Raw genomic sequence first — 17,811 nt, 5'->3', positions numbered from 1 at the left:
TGATGCTGATACCTGACTTGTTTGTTTGTTTGTATTGCATACCAGGTAAACCGCATCAAGGCGTAACACACCAGGTTTGTACTGAAGAGTACAAGCTGCATATCCGGACAGATTTATGTGATCCACACACACCGGAAAGGACCCCTACTCTTATCAATAAGTGTGTTGGGTTCTTTAATGTGCTTGAGGTGTGGCTCTCCTCAAACACGGGACTTCCATTTAACATCCTATCAGAGGGACGTCCCTGACCAAAGCTAGCTACACATTTTCACCTGAGTAAAGTGGGAAAAGTCGTGTAAAGTGCCTTTCCCAAGGGCACAACGTCAACAGGACAAATCAGGGAACCCCGGATTCGAACCGGGTATTTCTGGGTTCTGGGAGAAAACACCCTGCCACTACACCACCACGATTTATATCTGCTTAAACATAGTCTGTCCCACACTTTCTATGGCACTGCTAACTTGTAGGTCTTGCTATTGCTTGCAGATCTGTCTGTACGTTGTATTGCAATCTAAGTCTTGGTCCTCCTACTTTTTTTTCCCTTGTATGCTTTCTAGATTCAATGTCTTTCAGGGTAGAATGGATGCAAATTGATGCACCATACCAAGCAGATGTCATGTCATATACAGCAGTGTGGCCTCATTTAAAACGACATGTACTAGTCAACTATGGGCATATGAACAAAACCCCGTATTCTACCTCCAATACAGTGATTCAGGTTCTTCCACTGCACTTTGAATGTTTTTTTTTTTTAATTATTATTATTAGGTAGGCCGAATACTCTCTCTTCGCAGCCAGGGGCGGGGCTAGATCGCAAGGGTCTGTAGCAACTGCCATTCGGCGCGCAGGTGACCTCATTACGACAATTGCCCCATGTGCGGCCATAGGACTGTCGGTTTTGAACCACTCACACCAGAAAGGACCACTACTCTTTTCGATAAGTGCGGTGGGTTCTTTAACGTGCTCAAGGTGTGGCTCTCCTCAAACACGGGGCCTCCATTTAACGTCCTATCCGAGGGACGTCCGTAAGCCTAGATGAGCTAGGTACTCATTTCCACCTGAGTGAAGTGAGGAAAGTCGTGTAAAGTGCCTTTCCTACGGGCACAATGTCAACGGGACAAATCAGGGAACCCCGGATTCGAACTCAGTATCTCTGGGTTCTGGGGCCAAACACCCTGCCACTGCGACACCACTTGCAATCTTTCTTAGCTCTCAGAGTTAAGATGTATGTTATACTGTATATGTTCTAGAGCTATGTTAACTAGAACACTCAAGAAAACAACGAACAAAAGCAAATTCTACACAGAACATTTTTTATTCAACTAGAAAAGGTTGACAATGTTGACGCCAAAACGCCACGGGTACACAAGATGCAACTACGGATACAACAAACTACATAGTAGTTTGCACGGTACAGGTTTCAAGTACAGTTTGTCCCCAATGTTCCTACAATAAATGCTGTAAATGCTAATCAAAAGTGAGTTGATGGATCACAGTTATTAACTAGTTAGTTAACTAGTCACAGTCATATCTAGTTAATATTAACTGCCAATTGATAAGCCCTAAACAGTGAGTGGACCAGTAAAAAAAAAACTCTAAGTTGGCCTGTCCACCCCCCTGGGGCGTGCACCATGGTATGTTCCAGATTGCTGTTGCCGGGAGACTGTTTCCGGGGTAACCGTTCTGTGGTGGTCTTTCACAAATCGAGTGCATAGATCTCAATCATATACAAAATGATATAAGTAAGTCATTTTATGACTTCTGACAATACAACTAGAAATTGTTTAGAACAAAGCAAACCCTTAACATTACTAATAATGTTACAGAAATTTTTATAACATTGACATATAAAAAATAATGATGTGCTATGTTCAAGTGCAACAAAGAAAATGATTGGTTCAGACAATTGGACCAATAAACATGCCTTATTCCAAACATGAGCTTTCTGATTGGTTGAGCTGTGCCATGATGTCAGTGACTGTCATTTTGAAAACTCAAAGTAAAAAAACAATGCCTTATCTTGAACTCAAAGAATATGCAGACTGCACTTGAAAAAAACACATCATGTTGTTTAAATGCTAACATAGCAAAATTTTTTGTTTCAAAGCAAAGTAATCTTTGAAATATGTAGCCTAGTTGGCAACTATCTTTGCTGTAAAAAATGCAACTTTGAAAAGTTATACAAGCAAGGAAAATGGCCTAGAATTCCTATCATATAGCCATGAATTGAAAGTATACAATGTAAACCAGAGTGAAAAACAAGTAACTTTTTTTAACCTTCTCTCTGCTTATGTAGCCTTGTGACACCAGAGTTATGGTGGTTACGGGGAAGGCAGCAGGGAGAAGGTTAACCAAAGTGCATGTGTGGATCAGTGTTAATGTTTCAGTCCGGGAAAAACGTTGTCAGAATATCTTGCTTTTGCTATGCCGACGTTGCAAAAAATTATTTCTCTGATTGACCTATTATAATAATGCCGGGTAAGTTCTGGTATTCTTGGTCAAAAGTATGTTAAGTGGGAATAATGTGGAATTGGTGCCCAAATGTGTCTCACAGCCATTGTTTCAAGCCCTGCTTACAACATCTTTTAACAAACTGAGAGAAAGTAATTTGCTGTGTTCTTGACAGTGTTATTACAAGGTAGAGACTACAGAAGAGATCCTGATCGGAGTCTGTAAATTTAACGACATTCCCTTAAAGACAGTCAGAACTTTTCAACTTCAAGTCACTTTAGATCAATGCACTGACTTGAAACTCAGGATTCAAAAATGGGAGACTGCCCTAACGCATTCCTGGCATTTTGATCGCGATATTTGTTGACAGAATCTGACCAGGATCTCTAAAAATCGGCCAAATCGCAATCTCTACCGTGACATATATATATACATGTTTCTCCCTTTTCCCATACATTTTCAACACAATTACTATAACTCCTAAGGCATTGGATATTCACATTATCGAGGTAGAATCAACTTACATATCAATCATCATCCCAGGGTAGACTTGTCTTTGGCCAAGTTTCACATATTTCTCACTTACGAAAATATCAACATTTTCAACTCGAAAATACATCATTCTCCACAAGTTTTCCCGTTCATCCAAGATCTCTGTGTTTTCGAAACACCACTCAAAAATAGACACATCCGTTCGGCTGTCCAACCTCGTACTTTCATATACACACTCTGTACAACAACTTTATACACTCTTTTCATCATTCTAAGACAAAAAGACTGAGACTCTTGAACTCTTCCCTATCTTAGACAACATGGTGTCGTCTAACTTATCAAAAGCTGACAAAAATCACCATTTCGCAGAAAACCAGCCTTAAAGTTAAACTTAACACAACTGTATAAGAGCTGCTATGATATCAGAAAGTTTTTTTTTTTTTAAATCAACGTTTTTTTATGTACTGTGTTGTACCATTTTTAAATGGCATTCATAATATGTTAAGTTGCAAAGAAGGATATGTAACCAAACTTGTGAATATTGCTGTTATTATGCCCCAATATTTCATACTTGTAAATGATTGCTAAATTAAGATTGATACTTCTTTAAGGTAATATTGGAAGACTGGAAGAAACTTAGAGGTGTAAGATATACTTATAACGAGGGGTGCCCTAAGATGTTACGCGCCCTAACATGGCACAGATTTTTTACTGATCTTATTTTGCATAAGCACGCCGTGTTTGTGACCATTGACTACGCTGATAAGGAAAGTTAATAAATCAAGTTCATGCACATAGCTGTCATTTTCATTTAAAACATATGTGTACATATTCATTTCTTGTTTCGTTGAAACAGCGATGGAGCGCCGTGAGTTCGAGCGCGTAAAAAAAAATGTCACATCTTAGGGCACCCCCGTTACATTCAAGCATCACCTTTTGCTATCATGTCATTTTCAAGATGTTCTATGTTCAAGTTCCACAGTTCCAAACACCTTCTACAATAAAGATCTTCCAAACATTCATCTTATTTTCATTCTTTTTTTGAAATAGCTGACAGTATCTGAACCTTCTGTTAACCAGTAACAAGTACGCTGACAAGCTGTGTCTTTTCCAAAAACATTTTTCTTCTTCCAGAAAATTCAGTCTGGCCTAGAAGTACAACTAGAGTCAACGGGCAGTCACAAAATTGTGACTGTTTCTCCCCCTGCTATTGGTTACATCCTTACTCTCTCCACCAATCAAAGCTTACTTTTCACAAACTCTGAGATCACAATAGCGTTCAACTTTTAGGCCACAGTTTGTTAGATCAAGCAGTTCTCAGATTTTCTCTAAGTAAATTTATTCTTTTTCTGAAAAAGTTAACAGCAACTTGGCCAAACTTTGAAAGTTTTTTCAAATGTTGTTTGATTTTTTTTAAGTATTGATACAGTTTTCTGTGTCCAAACCTGAAAAAGATGTTATCTGCAGATGCCTTTCAATTGGCAAAAATTTCTCTGTTTTTTTCTCCCTTTCAAAAGACCAGGTACATTTTCACAATCTATATGATAAATCTGAGAGAAAGTGCTTGACAAACTGTTGCCTTTTAACAACAGTGACCTCACAGTCCTTCACAATTCTACTACAAAATCTCTTATCGTACGCTGCATCAGGAAGACAATAAAAAGGTCTCTGTTCACTTGTTCCCTCGAACATTTTGTACAAAACTATTTACAGAAAGCGCACATAACTGCCCTTTTATCAAAAAACTATATCACAGTGCTATAAGCTGCCTCACGGTTTGAACTGCTCATGTGCAGTGTGATGATGCATTGTGGGTAATATGTCAAAGGTGAAGGCACCTGAGACAAAACATGTCTGCCGCCGGTAGCGTAAAAATGGAGTGTTCGCGATGGTCACCATAGAAACCGCATCATCAAACCACTACGCAAAAAATTACAACATTTACAGTAAAGCATGGTTGGGAAGATAACTGTTTTCAAGTTATAGGGCCTTCACCTTTGACCTTCACCTTTGACCTTGCACGTGAGCAGTTGCAACCATGACCTTGCTTATTTCTCCTGACGGGGAGAAACTAGTCCAAGAACCGTGAACACGCCTTCTTCCAGCGACACTGCGTACACCAGAGGTCACGGTTCTCCATCCCGTACACCTGGAATGAACGAAAGATTCATTGTGAATAAAATTATGATCCTCTAAGACAAGTATATTGCAGCCAAAGGGCTGAATTGCCTACTCTCCAAGCAGAGGTAAGATCCGGGGTATTTTCGATGTATTTTCGCGGTATTTTGTACATCTTTCTACTTTTCCATTTGTAGTTGGGTCTCCCTCCTCTTATGAGGTAAGAGATACAAAATACCGCAAAAATATGTCGAAAATACCCCAAATCTTACCTCTGCTTGAAGAGTAACTGAACAGTACAAGCTGCATATCCGTACAGATTTATATGATCCACCAACAGATCATATAGTTAGACTCAAGGATGGAGGAAGAAGAAAACCAACCTTGCGGCACTTCTTGCCCTCGCTGCGCATTTTGCGGGGGAACGGGGCGCTGCCGGCGGTCTTCGGGGACATGGCCTGGTGCTGCTGCTGCCGCGCAGAACCGCTGTACGAGCGCTGACGGAATGGCGGAGAAATCTGTGGGAGGAGAGAGAAAGACGTCAAACTCTCGGGTCAACAAGGCACTAGGTAAAGGAGCAGTACGGGATTCCAAGTATGATCAACACGGCAAAAGGGAACACACAGACAGATATGCACACAGACAGACACACGCACAGACAGACAGAGACACAGATAGACACACAGACTCACACACACACACACACACACACAAATAAACAGACTCACACACAAAGAGAGACAAGTCATTGTCTAACTAACCGGTGTTGGAAACATGGGCAGTACAGACAGACTCATACACACACACACATGCACACACATACACACACACCCACAGACAGACACACAGACAGACAAGCCAGAGTATGATTGTGTACTAACTGGTGTGGGGGACATGGGCAGTACCAGTGAGCTGGGGAGGGAGTTGCTCTGCTGTCACGCACACACACACGCACACACACACACACACACACACACACGTAGATGCACAAACACAGAGACAGAGAGAGAGAGAGATACGGCATGTACTAACCGGTGTGGGGGACATGGGCAGTACCAGTGAGCTGGGGAGGGAGTTGCTCTGCTGTCATGCACACACACACACGCACACACACACACACACACACACACACACACACACACACACACACACACATAGATGCACAAACACAGAGACAGAGAGAGAGAGAGATACGGCATATACTAACCGGTGTGGGGGACATGGGCAGTACCGGTGAGCTGGGGAGGGAGTTGCTCTGCTGCCAGGAGAAGGCGCTAGCCGGGGGGACTGGAATGGTCATTGGGGTAGCTGCACCCTGGGGGGGCAGAAACACAGAGAACTGTTATAAAAAGTCACCCAGTTAAAGGCACTCAGAGCATTTTATGAGGCTTGAAACTTCAGGGCTCGAAATACTGGGTGCATGTGCACCCAGTGCACCCAATTTTGGAGCTGTGCACCTAATTTTTTACTGTGGGTGCACTGGTGCACCCAAATATTTTCGTACGGTTTAATGTGTAAAGGTATCACTGCACACTAGTAGACAGCATATTCTTGACATCTAAGTGTAAGAAAATAATAAAATCTTTGTTGTAGTACTTGTTTAAGATTTTGATGTTAGAATTTGAGTTAATTTCGATTTTGAAAGCTTCAAAACTGCGTGCCGAGATCGGGTGCCAAAAGTGCATGAAGAGGAACAGTAAGGTTTGTCATTAGGTTTTGCTTACAATAGTTACATTCTACTTTATTTTATGTGGTGCACCCAAAAATTTTTTGGTGCACCCAATTTTTTAGGTTGGGTGCACCAGTGCACCTATTCCCGAAACTGAATTTCGAGCCCTGAACTTGAATAAAAAAATCCAATTTCTAGTCATTCCTACACATAATAAGTTTCAATAACACTATAACCATACACATCGGCAAAGATATGATGTCGCTGTGTGGTGACAACTGATAGAAAATCCAAGCTCCAATAGACTGATCCTGAATGTCCGTCACAATTAGCGGTTCAACCAATGAGAGAGTGACTGCATGTCCATCAAATATTTGCATCTTTATGATTGTATTCATTTTGCATTTCTACGTTTTGACGGAGGTGGGCGGGGCTATGAAACCATTGAAACATCTTTTTTTAACATGTTAAGGTTCACATACCTGTGAAGTGATAACGGCCTGTACCACTTTGCCCGTGGGGGGTAGCTGGAAGTACATGTGGTCCTCGTGTGGCGGCCGGGCCATCTCCACTTGGTTTACGGGGGGTGGGGAGAGCTGGCGGAGGGGTGGGGACGCTGCGCACATGTTAGCGAACGTGTCGGCAACCGTGTCGACTGAAACCTCGATCTCGGTGTAGTAGAACTCTTCCTCGTGGTCACTGCAGTCTCCATCCTCACCTTCGTCTTTCGGCCTGGATGGAAAAAAAGATAGAAATTTTGTTTATCAAAGAATAAATTAGATTAAATGAAATGGGACAAACTGAAATTACCTTACTGAAAAACCCATCTTGCACTGAACAAGAAACACTTATGCTGTAATGGTTCAGAGCTTGAAATATATTTTTTTGGGGTACCCATCTGCAACTTGCAGACAAAAAATTTCAAAGACTGCATGGAATCAACGGCTTTCACGATGGAATTAAACACAATTTTGCAAGGAAATGTTCTTTAGGCTTGGTAGTATAAACCAGTTTGTCTAATTAAAAGACTTTTGCTGGAATTGGCAGTTACATGTTTTTTTCTAATTTGCTAGTGATATTTTAGATACGGTAACTTGCAAAAGTGCAACTAACAAACAAGAGTGCTTTGAGTCCTTTTGAATGACTCACCCAAGATGCGCAGAGCGAACGTGTCTCTCGATGCCGGAACACGTGCTGAGAGTCTTGCCGCATCCCGGCCACGTGCACTTAAACAGCGTCTTCACTGAGCTCTGGAGAATGGAAAAACAAAGAGGAGAATTACAATCAATCGTCAAAATAATGGTGGTCCCACAGATATATGTATATCAAAACCAAGATATTCCTTAGCTTGAAAGTGCTCTTAAACATAGTATTCATACAGCACTGAGGAAAAACAATGGACAAATATTAAAATCAATTGTCAAGAAAACAATATTCTAGATGCATCAAAAACAAGATATTCCCTAGCTTCAAAGTGCACAATGTTCACCACATTCAGTGGGACACGAAAACACAGAAGGAAACATTACAATCCATCCTCAATTCCCTCAGATATTAGATATCCGTTAGCTCGAAAGTGCACTCAAACATGGCCTTCACCTACAATGTAGCTCTGTGGAACGGAAAAACCCAGAACATGATTACAATCAATCGCAATGGGAATGGTGTTCCTTCAGTTTGGATCGATACATCAAAACCAAAATATTCCTTAAGAAACAAGAAAGTGCACTTAAGCACAGCCTTCACCAAGTTCAGAGGACAGAAAAACACATTCACCATAGCTACCAAGGGATTAGTGTTCCAACAGATATATTAACAACAAGATCTAGGTATCCTTTCTGAGAGCATGGTGTTAACAGCATATTTTGCCAAGGAGTGCTTATATATTAACTTCAATGGTGAAGACACTAAGCCATTGTTTTTGTTCAATCGACTATCATGCATGACTAGAAAAGGAAAGCGTTTGATAAATGCAGTACAGCAAAGGTGAACCGTTGACCATTCAACTTCAGAAAAACAACATTGAGTGGTAATCTGTTGGGAATCATGATGTAAAATGACTCAGATCATCCTCAATAAGCCTTCTCTTAAATCAATATATTTGTGTCTATGGTACCCTGTTGGGAGGCTTGATTGTAACTAATGTGTTTTCTTGTTTTCTGACAGTGTTCATTAATATATGATTGAGATACAATATTACTGAATCAGGCTATTATAGGAAGGTCCTTATTAGGCCACACCAATTTAAATTCTTGCTTATGGATTTAAAAAAAATTTTTAGCCAAAAACATAATCATGAAAACAGAAGGCTGAGGTGAAAACTTGCACCTGACCCTGTTCACTCCCTGAAATTGTGTGCACCAAAGTACAAACTTTCCTCTGAGATTCTGTTTTCCTGTTGATTTTCCAATCTAGCATATTTTTTAAAATTCCATTAACCAAGAAATTAAAATGGTGTGGCCTTATGTACCTTTAAATAAGTTTTCTAGATCATGATTACGTTTTTCCTTATTTTCATCTCTTTGTTTATAAAAAGAAATTAATGATCAAGTTTTTAAAGGCATTCCACATCGCTCAACTTCTCTGAGAGAAAATCAAGTCAAAATTTATATGTTGTAAACAGCAAAATGACTTGCTTTGGTCTAATGCCCGTAATATGCACTTCACACCGCCAAAAACTAATCCGTCAAAAATTAAGGTCAATTGCAACATTTTGCCGTAACATTTACCTCCTGAACTTTTGTCATTTTCCGCGGTCACATCGCGATAGATTTCCCTCGTATCCCAGCGGAAATGATTGGTGCTAGCGCCCCGCCGCTTTGCGATTTGTTATTTCAAAGAGCCGACGGTCTAATTATTTCCAATAATGACGCTATAAAGTCGTCCCCAGCGAGTGATTCGACTTGTTTACGTCGCGGACATGGTGTTTTGAAGAGGGGAAATTACAGCCAATGCTGATTTCCGAGTCGATGCCGCATCGTTTTATATTAACGTTGTTGTAGGGCTTGAAATTCAGTTTTGGGAATAGGTGCACATACTGAAAATTTAGGTGCTGAATATATGATAAAGTGGAATGTCAGAAAACCTTACTTCCTCTCTTAATAGCTTGAATCTGAAATCCTGTTATGCTAACTTCAAAATTCTAAATAAGTTATAGAACAAAGGGTTTTATCATTTCTAACACTCAAGTAGAGTAGAGTAGAGTAGAGTAGAGTAGAGTAGAGTAGAGTAGAGTAGAGTAGAGTAGAGTAGACTTAAGAGTAGAGTAGAGTAGAGTAGAGTAGAGTAGAGTAAAGTAGGGTAGAGTAGAGTAGAGTAGAGTAGAGTAGAGCAGAGTAGAGCAGAGCAGAGCAGAGCAGAGCAGAGCAGAGCAGAGCAGAGCAGAGCAGAGCAGAGCAGAGCAGAGCAGAGCAGAGCAGAGTAGAGTATGTAGTACAGTACAGTACAGTACAGTACAGTACAGTAGAAACCTCTAACAGTAACAAATTAAGTGCACGGCTCCAACATGCACCCACTATTTCGAGCCCTTCTAGTGATGCCGGGTCGTTTGATGTCATTAGAAAGGTTTACTACCATCAAGGTGACTCATAAGGGTGGAAAATTACGCCGAGACTCATCAAAAATGACAACTCACCTGGGCCCACAATATATCCTGAACAATTTTAGTGTTATTATAACACTTTGAATGACTAAATGATCTCGAAATACATACATCAGACAGCAAACCGGTACAAAATAAGATCAAGTCTTGATTTGAATTCAAAGCCAGCCAAATTTGTAAACATGTTTACGAGGCAGTTTCTGGGCAAGATATATTGACTTCTGCGAGATTTTATTATGTCAGCCAAGTACGCACAAGAGACCTTGTTTATGAGCTGGTTTTGTTTACGTCCCGGGTATTATCGGTTTGTACGTATTTATGATATTGCCGAGAGCAATGGAGGACAGGGAGGACTGGAGGAGGAGGGTGATGTTCATCCGTGACACTCTCACAACAAGATGATGATATTGCTAGGGATACTGTAGATACAGAAATGTTCGCGGGGATTTAATTTGGCAGTAGGGAGAATATGGAGCGTTCGCTGTGGTTTTGAGCTCGCGTTTGAAACAATAGTAGCGTTACAGTCACACAATGAGCGGTTCTTCGCGGGGGTTTTAAGTTCGCGGTAAAGATTTCACGGTAAAAATTGCGAACAAAAAACCACCGCAAACATTTCTGCATTTACAGTATGATATTTTGAGGATGAACCGTTTACCTTTTTGACCTCTAATTGTCATTGAGAAGTGGGTCAGGGTTCCGCTAGATAACATTATTATCCCCAAAATACACCAGAGAAGGCCTTTCATGAAAACAGGCCAAAATAACATCACTTAGGCTGGAATATTTGCATTTAAAGCGGTTCCCACCTCTAAGCATCAACACTGGATAGAGATGAGAGAAATTTGCAGAAACATGAATACCAAAATTGAATTTATTTTTTGGCGTGTGCAATCACAAACAAATCAGACAATTTGGGAAAGACATCTGGGTACGAAATTTAGGTTTCTTATGCGTATATCTAATTCTCCCACTGCCTCAAAAATGAATACATTTTCTAGCATAAAATGTCTTAAAAATGATTATGTTTTTAGATTATCTTTAAAAATTCTGCTGCCAACATTCACCCCCCCCCCCCATAAAACTGGATTCTTCCAACGAAAATCAGATTATTGGCCATCGGGTTGTTGATGGAAGTGAATATCGCAAAGACGCCTTTTCAATCATTGCTACTCATTTTCACACCCTCGCTATTACACTTTGGGAAAATGTCAGCTATCGAGGCATAATAGGAAATACTTACATCCAAAGTGAACCCGCAATATATGCTATTGACCTACTTTTACCGAATGTCTCTACAACTTTGGATAGGCCCCATCGGTTATAGTAAATGTCACTGATATAAAGAAAATCTCTTTCAAAGAAGTTCATTTTAAAGATTCCCTATTTGTGTTTCTCCTTTCTTGAATTGATTTTAAGAAGTTTTGTTCACTTTTGAAATTGTTGGGCCAACAGAGATAAAATGGGGCATATACAAAGGTCACAATTTTACAATGGTAGTTACAGTTTCTGTAGTAAATGTCGATGATAGAAGCATCAAGTAAATTCAAATTTAAACAAGTTGATTTGAAAGATTCCCTATTTTTGTTTCTAATTTCTCTGAATTGATTTTAAGAAGTTTTGTTCATTTTTGAAATTGTTGGGCCAACAGAAATAAAATGGGGCATATACAAAGGTCACAATTTTACAATGGTAGTTACAGTAGTAAATGTCGCTGATAGAAGTGTCAAGTTAATGAATTTTAAACATGCTGATTTGAAAGATTCCCTATTTTTGTTTCTAATTTCTTTGAATTGATTTTAAGAAGTTTTGTTCACTTTTGAAATTGTTGGGCCAACAGAAATAAAATGGGGCATATAAGAAGGTCACAAACTTAAGTTTCAAGTTCAAAGAATTTCATTTTAAACACAAGTTAAGTTTCTCATTTCTTTAGATTGTTTTCTTTACTTTTTGAAACAACCCTTAATCTTCAAGCAGAGGTTGCTTGGGAAGTGATTGTGATCTTCTGGTTCTATGCCTAGTTCTAATACAGGCACAGAAGCTAGGTTAATAATCTTCCCAACTAACCTTTGCTTGGAGACTTTTACGTCCTTCAACTTTCTAACATGTTGTGCTTCTAGAACTAAGAAAGGGGAGGCTTTAGGAAATCTTGGATCGGATCCAACAAAGTACTTTGTAGTGGGTGTAAAGTGAACGAATTTCAAACAATTTCATTTTATACTATAGCCAGTCATTCTCACTTGAGTTTCTCATTTCTTATTTTTTATGTCCTTAAACTTTCTTACGCTTCTGGTAAGTTCTGGAACTAATTATAAGAAACTGGGAGGCTTAAGAAAATCTTGGAACGGATCCAAGAAAGTCGGCATAAATGTTACACAAGGGCCCTGTTATCGCCATAAACCATCCAGTCCTCCAGAACGCAGGCCTGGGAACAATGGGTTGTTTATTTTAGAAATCGTTTGATGTCGCGAGAGACTATATGGCCATCCGCAAAGTCATGTACATTTGTATCTGAGCTAAAGTCAAGTTCATCTAGGGTAAAAGTTGTATACATGGTGTAGTCAGAATATTTTGCAATCTAGTGCAATGGCTTACATTTTTAGCCAAGCACACCGGATCTGACCCCTACTTTTCTGTTGTGTTGAATTCTTTCACGTGCAGAGGTTTGATGCCCGAGGCCTATCCTTAGAGCGTCCACATACTGTAAATGTATTTAAGTTTGTGGTTTTAATTTCGCGTTTAATAGGGAGAAAATAAAGAGTGTTCGTGGTGGTTTTTATGTTCGCGTTTGAGACAATAGTAGACAAGGGGGTAGGAGGGCAAAGAGTTGACGGTGAAGAGCTTACCGCGAAAACTGCGAATATAAAACCACCGCAAACATTTCTGCATTTACAGTACAGCAAGCACACCGGGTCACCCCTACTTGTGTACAAACATGTAAGTTGTGGGGTGTGTTGAATTCTTTTACGTGCAGAGGTTTGCTGCCCGAGGCATATCCTGAGGGCATCCACATACAGCAAGCACATTGCGTCACCCCTACTCTCCGAGAAAAGAGCGTTCAAATCTTTTTCCTGCAGAGGTTTCACAAAGGCTCGCCTAGGGCTCCCCTATACATGTGACCAACGTCGGCTTTACATCTACAATAGAAGTTCACAATGGGAGTTAACGTGATTTTGTGAACGCAATCCCGTTGTTTACATTGGTGGAAAAAAAATGACACGCGAGGGCAATTATCGACATACATCATGTCAGCTTGTCATGTTCCAGACATATCCTACGTGTCCAGACAGTCTTGTTTTGTAGAGATTCCAAAATAACTGTAAAAGGCTTAAAGTTCGTGGGGATATCTATCTATCTATCGGCCATCGGCCGGGACTAAACAAGTACATACATCACTCCATATTGCCCTATCCAACATCATTTGTCCTAAGTGTTCATATGCAACTCAAGTGTCTCTAAATAAACTAAATCGGGTATATATTGTTGTGGTATAGTGGCAAAATGGATCGTGTGTTCACGATGGTTTTTAGTTTGTGGTTGAAACAAGGGGGTGGGCAGGCAGAAGACATTCTCGCATTGTTTATAAGTTCGCAGCGAAGAGGTCACTACAAAAATCCGCAAACAGTCCCCTTTTAGTTTTACATTGAAATATGGTGCTTTTGTTTTCGTCACAGTTTGTGATAACTGGTTTTCAAGTAGTGCTGTGTACCTAAACCTGTGTTCAGGTTCAGGTTCGGATTTAGATCCAGAGGTTCAGGTTCAGGTCGGGACTAATATAAGTCCGGACCTGAACCCATGGCATATACATTTTGTATGTGTGCTAAAAATATCTTTTTTCCCGTTACATGTAAAATTGCATATTGGCATATCTTTTACAAGCAATTTGAAAATTGTAATATGCGAAATTATATACAGTCAGTAGTAAACACAAACTTTAAAGTTCAATTATAAACACAAAAACAGCAATGTTTTCATATTTTTCCAGTGCAAATTTCACGATCTAAGGAAGACTTAAGACGGTTTAAAACAAAAAGGAGAGTATAAGCGAGAGATTTTTTTTTTCAAGTCCGGACTTGTTTCCAGACGTATAGGTTTTTTTGGACTTGCACCTAAACGTTAGGTCCAGTCCGGATCAGGTCCGGGGTTTAGGTACGCAGCACTATATTCAAGGCAGGGTGTCTAAATTTTTTTACTCAATCCTGCCTATAATAATTAGTGGTCACCTGCCTATCATGACCAGTTTCGTCAAGTCCCTTGCATGGTCACTTTAGACAGGTCCCCTATACTACCAGAGCAACCATCCTGTCTTCAAACTACGGGACATTCTCCTACCCATAGGACGCTGACCTTTGGTTGTGTACCTTAAAAGCTCCGACAAAACAAGCCTTATCTTTGTCGAGAGTAAGTTGGTATAGGGCGGGGCTTGTAGCACACCTACACCTAGTCAATATTTACTCGTTTGAGCAAGGCCACAGCTTATTACTTCTCTATGGTGAGTAAAAAAGGTTGACATCATTCTTAAGGTCACATCCTTTGGTTTGTATGGTATACACAAAAATGTCCCTGTGGCGCAAGCGGTAACGCAACCCCGCTGCTTCGCCATCTGGATCCGAAGGGCCTGCATTCGAACCTCTGCTCGAGCTCGGACATGTTGTAAGGGATTGCATTCGTCATTTTGGATGGTGACGTAAAGCCGGCGGCCCCGTGTATGAGGGAGCTTTGGGCGTAAGCCTCAAGCGTCAAACCTCTGCACGTAAAAGAACCCAACACACTTATCGAGAAGAGAAGGGGTGACCCGGTGTGCTTGGCCAAAACGCGAGCCGTGGCGAAGCCGAATTGCACTACCACTAGCTACTTGAAAAAGCATCATGCTTCACCTCAATTGAGGATGCCGGCTTTACCTTTTACCTTACACCTTCAGCTAACTTAAAAGTAATCCAGTACAAAATCTCTATACTTTTCCACTAAAAGACTAGCCCCCACCAGGCCTTCTTTATACGGAATATGGATCGTAGAATTCGGCAAAAAAAGGAATAATTGTCCAGGAGAGTCAGTCCACAGTAAGGTTAGTAATTCCCCTTCGGAGCACATGAAACCCTCTAGTGGCCAAACTCCACCGGAAAATATTCTCCCTATAGTCTGGTAGAGACTAGCTACTAAAAGACCACCAAAACTGGTTCTAGGTCACAGACATACGACATGTTGAGAAGTGTATGTAAGCTAATCTTATCGAATTCCTTTAAAAAACAGGTGCATGCCAGTGGGTGTTTACATATCCTTGATTGGACCAATCAGAGGGCTTGCTTGTCAACTGTCCAGACTTCTACATGTAGGTCAAGTCAAGGCTAGGTCGTTGGGCTGTTCCATTCAGCAAAGGGGGAGGTAACATTTTATATATGTATGCTTATTAATGTCACTCATCTAGATAAATACATGTTAAAAGATTAATGGTAACATTTCTTATATAAAAGCAGAAAAATATCAGTGATGAGCTTAGAACAATATTTTCTTAGATTCACCCCATGCTGTCAATAATGGAAGGTTCTAAAATATTGTCATATTCATGTTCCTGGGCCACAGTGAGGTAACCTGTTTGTTGCAACCTGTCAGAAAGATCCGCTGTTGCTATGCGCTTGGGATATAAATAGCCTGCGCCGGCCAATAGCTAACAACGACCTTGCTAACATACATTCTGGAACATATCATATTTCAAAATTTATCTAACATAGTTTCTGGAAAATAGCACAGGTCAAAATCTATTTGGGAGCAATTATTCACAAGGAACATGCCTGCCATGATTCGCGTGTGTCAGAATTACAAAGTGACTATTGTATTTTCGTAGGTTGCTTGAAATTCAATTTCTAGATTTCAACCAACCAACCAACCAATCAACCAAATAATTGATTAATCAATCAAATAATTGGTTAATCAATCAAATTATTGATTGATGAATTGATTTGGTTAACCAAATAAACACTGTCCTGCAATGATAACGCCTACGCATTTCAATCGATATCGAAATGATTCTACAAAAAATTCCCCCAAATTGATGCAAATTTCATTATTGCTTACAAATGCATTTATATACAGGAACATCCCCAAGATACCAGATATAGGCAAAGATAAACAACAGAAATATGGAACATTCAACATATTTTAGGGATGTTCTACCACAAGAAAAACATTCTTACACTAATCTAATACTACTGCCTACAAAAATAGGTACCAACATACAATATTACAGAGTTTGAATCATACGTTTGTTGGTATGTACCAAGCTTCCGTTGGTTTTAAGGATAAAACCTACAAAATTGTGCACAAGAACACCCCTTTTCAGTTGGAATCTTCCAGCAGTCCCCCAAGGTCATTGGTTGGTCACATGCCTGGTTTGTTTACATCCTGCAGCAACATTCATCAAGCTCGCCTGGCCTTGAAAAGAGAGGCCTAGGGGGTCCTGTGGATATGTTTCTTTGCTGAGATGGGGCCAGTCTAGAGGCTCTACGTAATTGCAGAAATGTTTGACGTAGTTTTATGTTTGCGGTTTTCACAGTGAACTCTTTACCGCGAACTTAAAACCACCGCGAAAAGCCATTCCATTGAGTGACTGTATCGCTAATAATTGTTTCAAACCCAAACTCAAAACCACCACGAACACTCCATTTTCTCCCTTCCATGAAATCAAATCCCCACAAATATTTCTGCATTTACAGTATTCTGTTGTTTTGCTAGATCTACGACATTTGGCGAGTTGCGTAGTACAAGAGGGATGTACATTTGCCATTTGGAAATCATTACAATGGTTTGACAGAGGATTAATAGCTAAAGGACCACTAATAATTCATAGCCACATGTTTCTTTCACTGTAACTTTATGTTCACTGTTTTCACGGTAACCTCTGTACCGGGAACGTATCATCACCGTGAAAAAACCTGTTGTTATTATTTATGATTCCTTCACACATCCGTTCTGTAAAGCACTTGCCACCACCGTGAAGTTAAAGTTCAGTGCACATGTCCACCTTCCTTTAACACCTAAAATTTTGCTACCGTGAAGATAAAGTGAATTACAGTATGTAACATATACATGTAGGATACATGGCGTAGTGTAGCTGTATAGTTACTAAACTATAAACTACCAAATCCTAGACCAGAAAAGTTACAGCTAGCTTGGATGTCAGAGCCAAAATCTCTGTAATATCTATCGTACTCAGGGGGTCTGTTGTAGCAATTCCTTGGGGGCTCATGGCTCTTGAGAGGGTTGAATTAAGTGCTAAATCGCAAAATCTGGTGTTCCATTTTTAAGGATTTGCGCATTACCATGATATGTGGGTCAATGTCAACAATCACGCTTTTAACTGTTCAGGAGGCCATGTTGTTTTTCTTCTCTTCTTTTGGTTGGCCTAGATTTTGTGACAACTGCGGGCCATTCTATCCAATTTCTACAAGGGTTCAATTCACAAATCGGGGCCTTCATTTTAAGGCAA

General features: G+C 40.2%; 1 protein-coding gene across 1 annotated transcript in view; it reads right to left on the bottom strand.

Moving 5' to 3' along the window:
* Positions 1-1,296: 1,296 nt before the first annotated feature.
* Positions 1,297-17,811, bottom strand: part of LOC136424833 (zinc finger protein 704-like) — a 30,414-nt gene continuing 13,899 nt past the window's right edge. The window contains exons 3-7 of the mRNA XM_066413504.1: positions 7,880-7,980; positions 7,213-7,462; positions 6,269-6,376; positions 5,445-5,579; positions 1,297-5,092 (exon numbers count right to left, since the gene is read on the bottom strand). Coding sequence (XP_066269601.1) covers positions 5,015-5,092; positions 5,445-5,579; positions 6,269-6,376; positions 7,213-7,462; positions 7,880-7,980 — 672 coding nt within the window. The 3' untranslated portion in view covers positions 1,297-5,014. The remainder of the gene's footprint in view (positions 5,093-5,444; positions 5,580-6,268; positions 6,377-7,212; positions 7,463-7,879; positions 7,981-17,811) is intronic.

The sequence above is a fragment of the Branchiostoma lanceolatum genome, chromosome 18, assembly GCF_035083965.1.
Source record: "Branchiostoma lanceolatum isolate klBraLanc5 chromosome 18, klBraLanc5.hap2, whole genome shotgun sequence".
Lineage (NCBI taxonomy): Eukaryota > Metazoa > Chordata > Leptocardii > Amphioxiformes > Branchiostomatidae > Branchiostoma > Branchiostoma lanceolatum.
The sequence above is the reverse complement of the archived record's forward strand: the minus strand, read 5'-3'. Positions and strand labels throughout refer to the sequence as shown.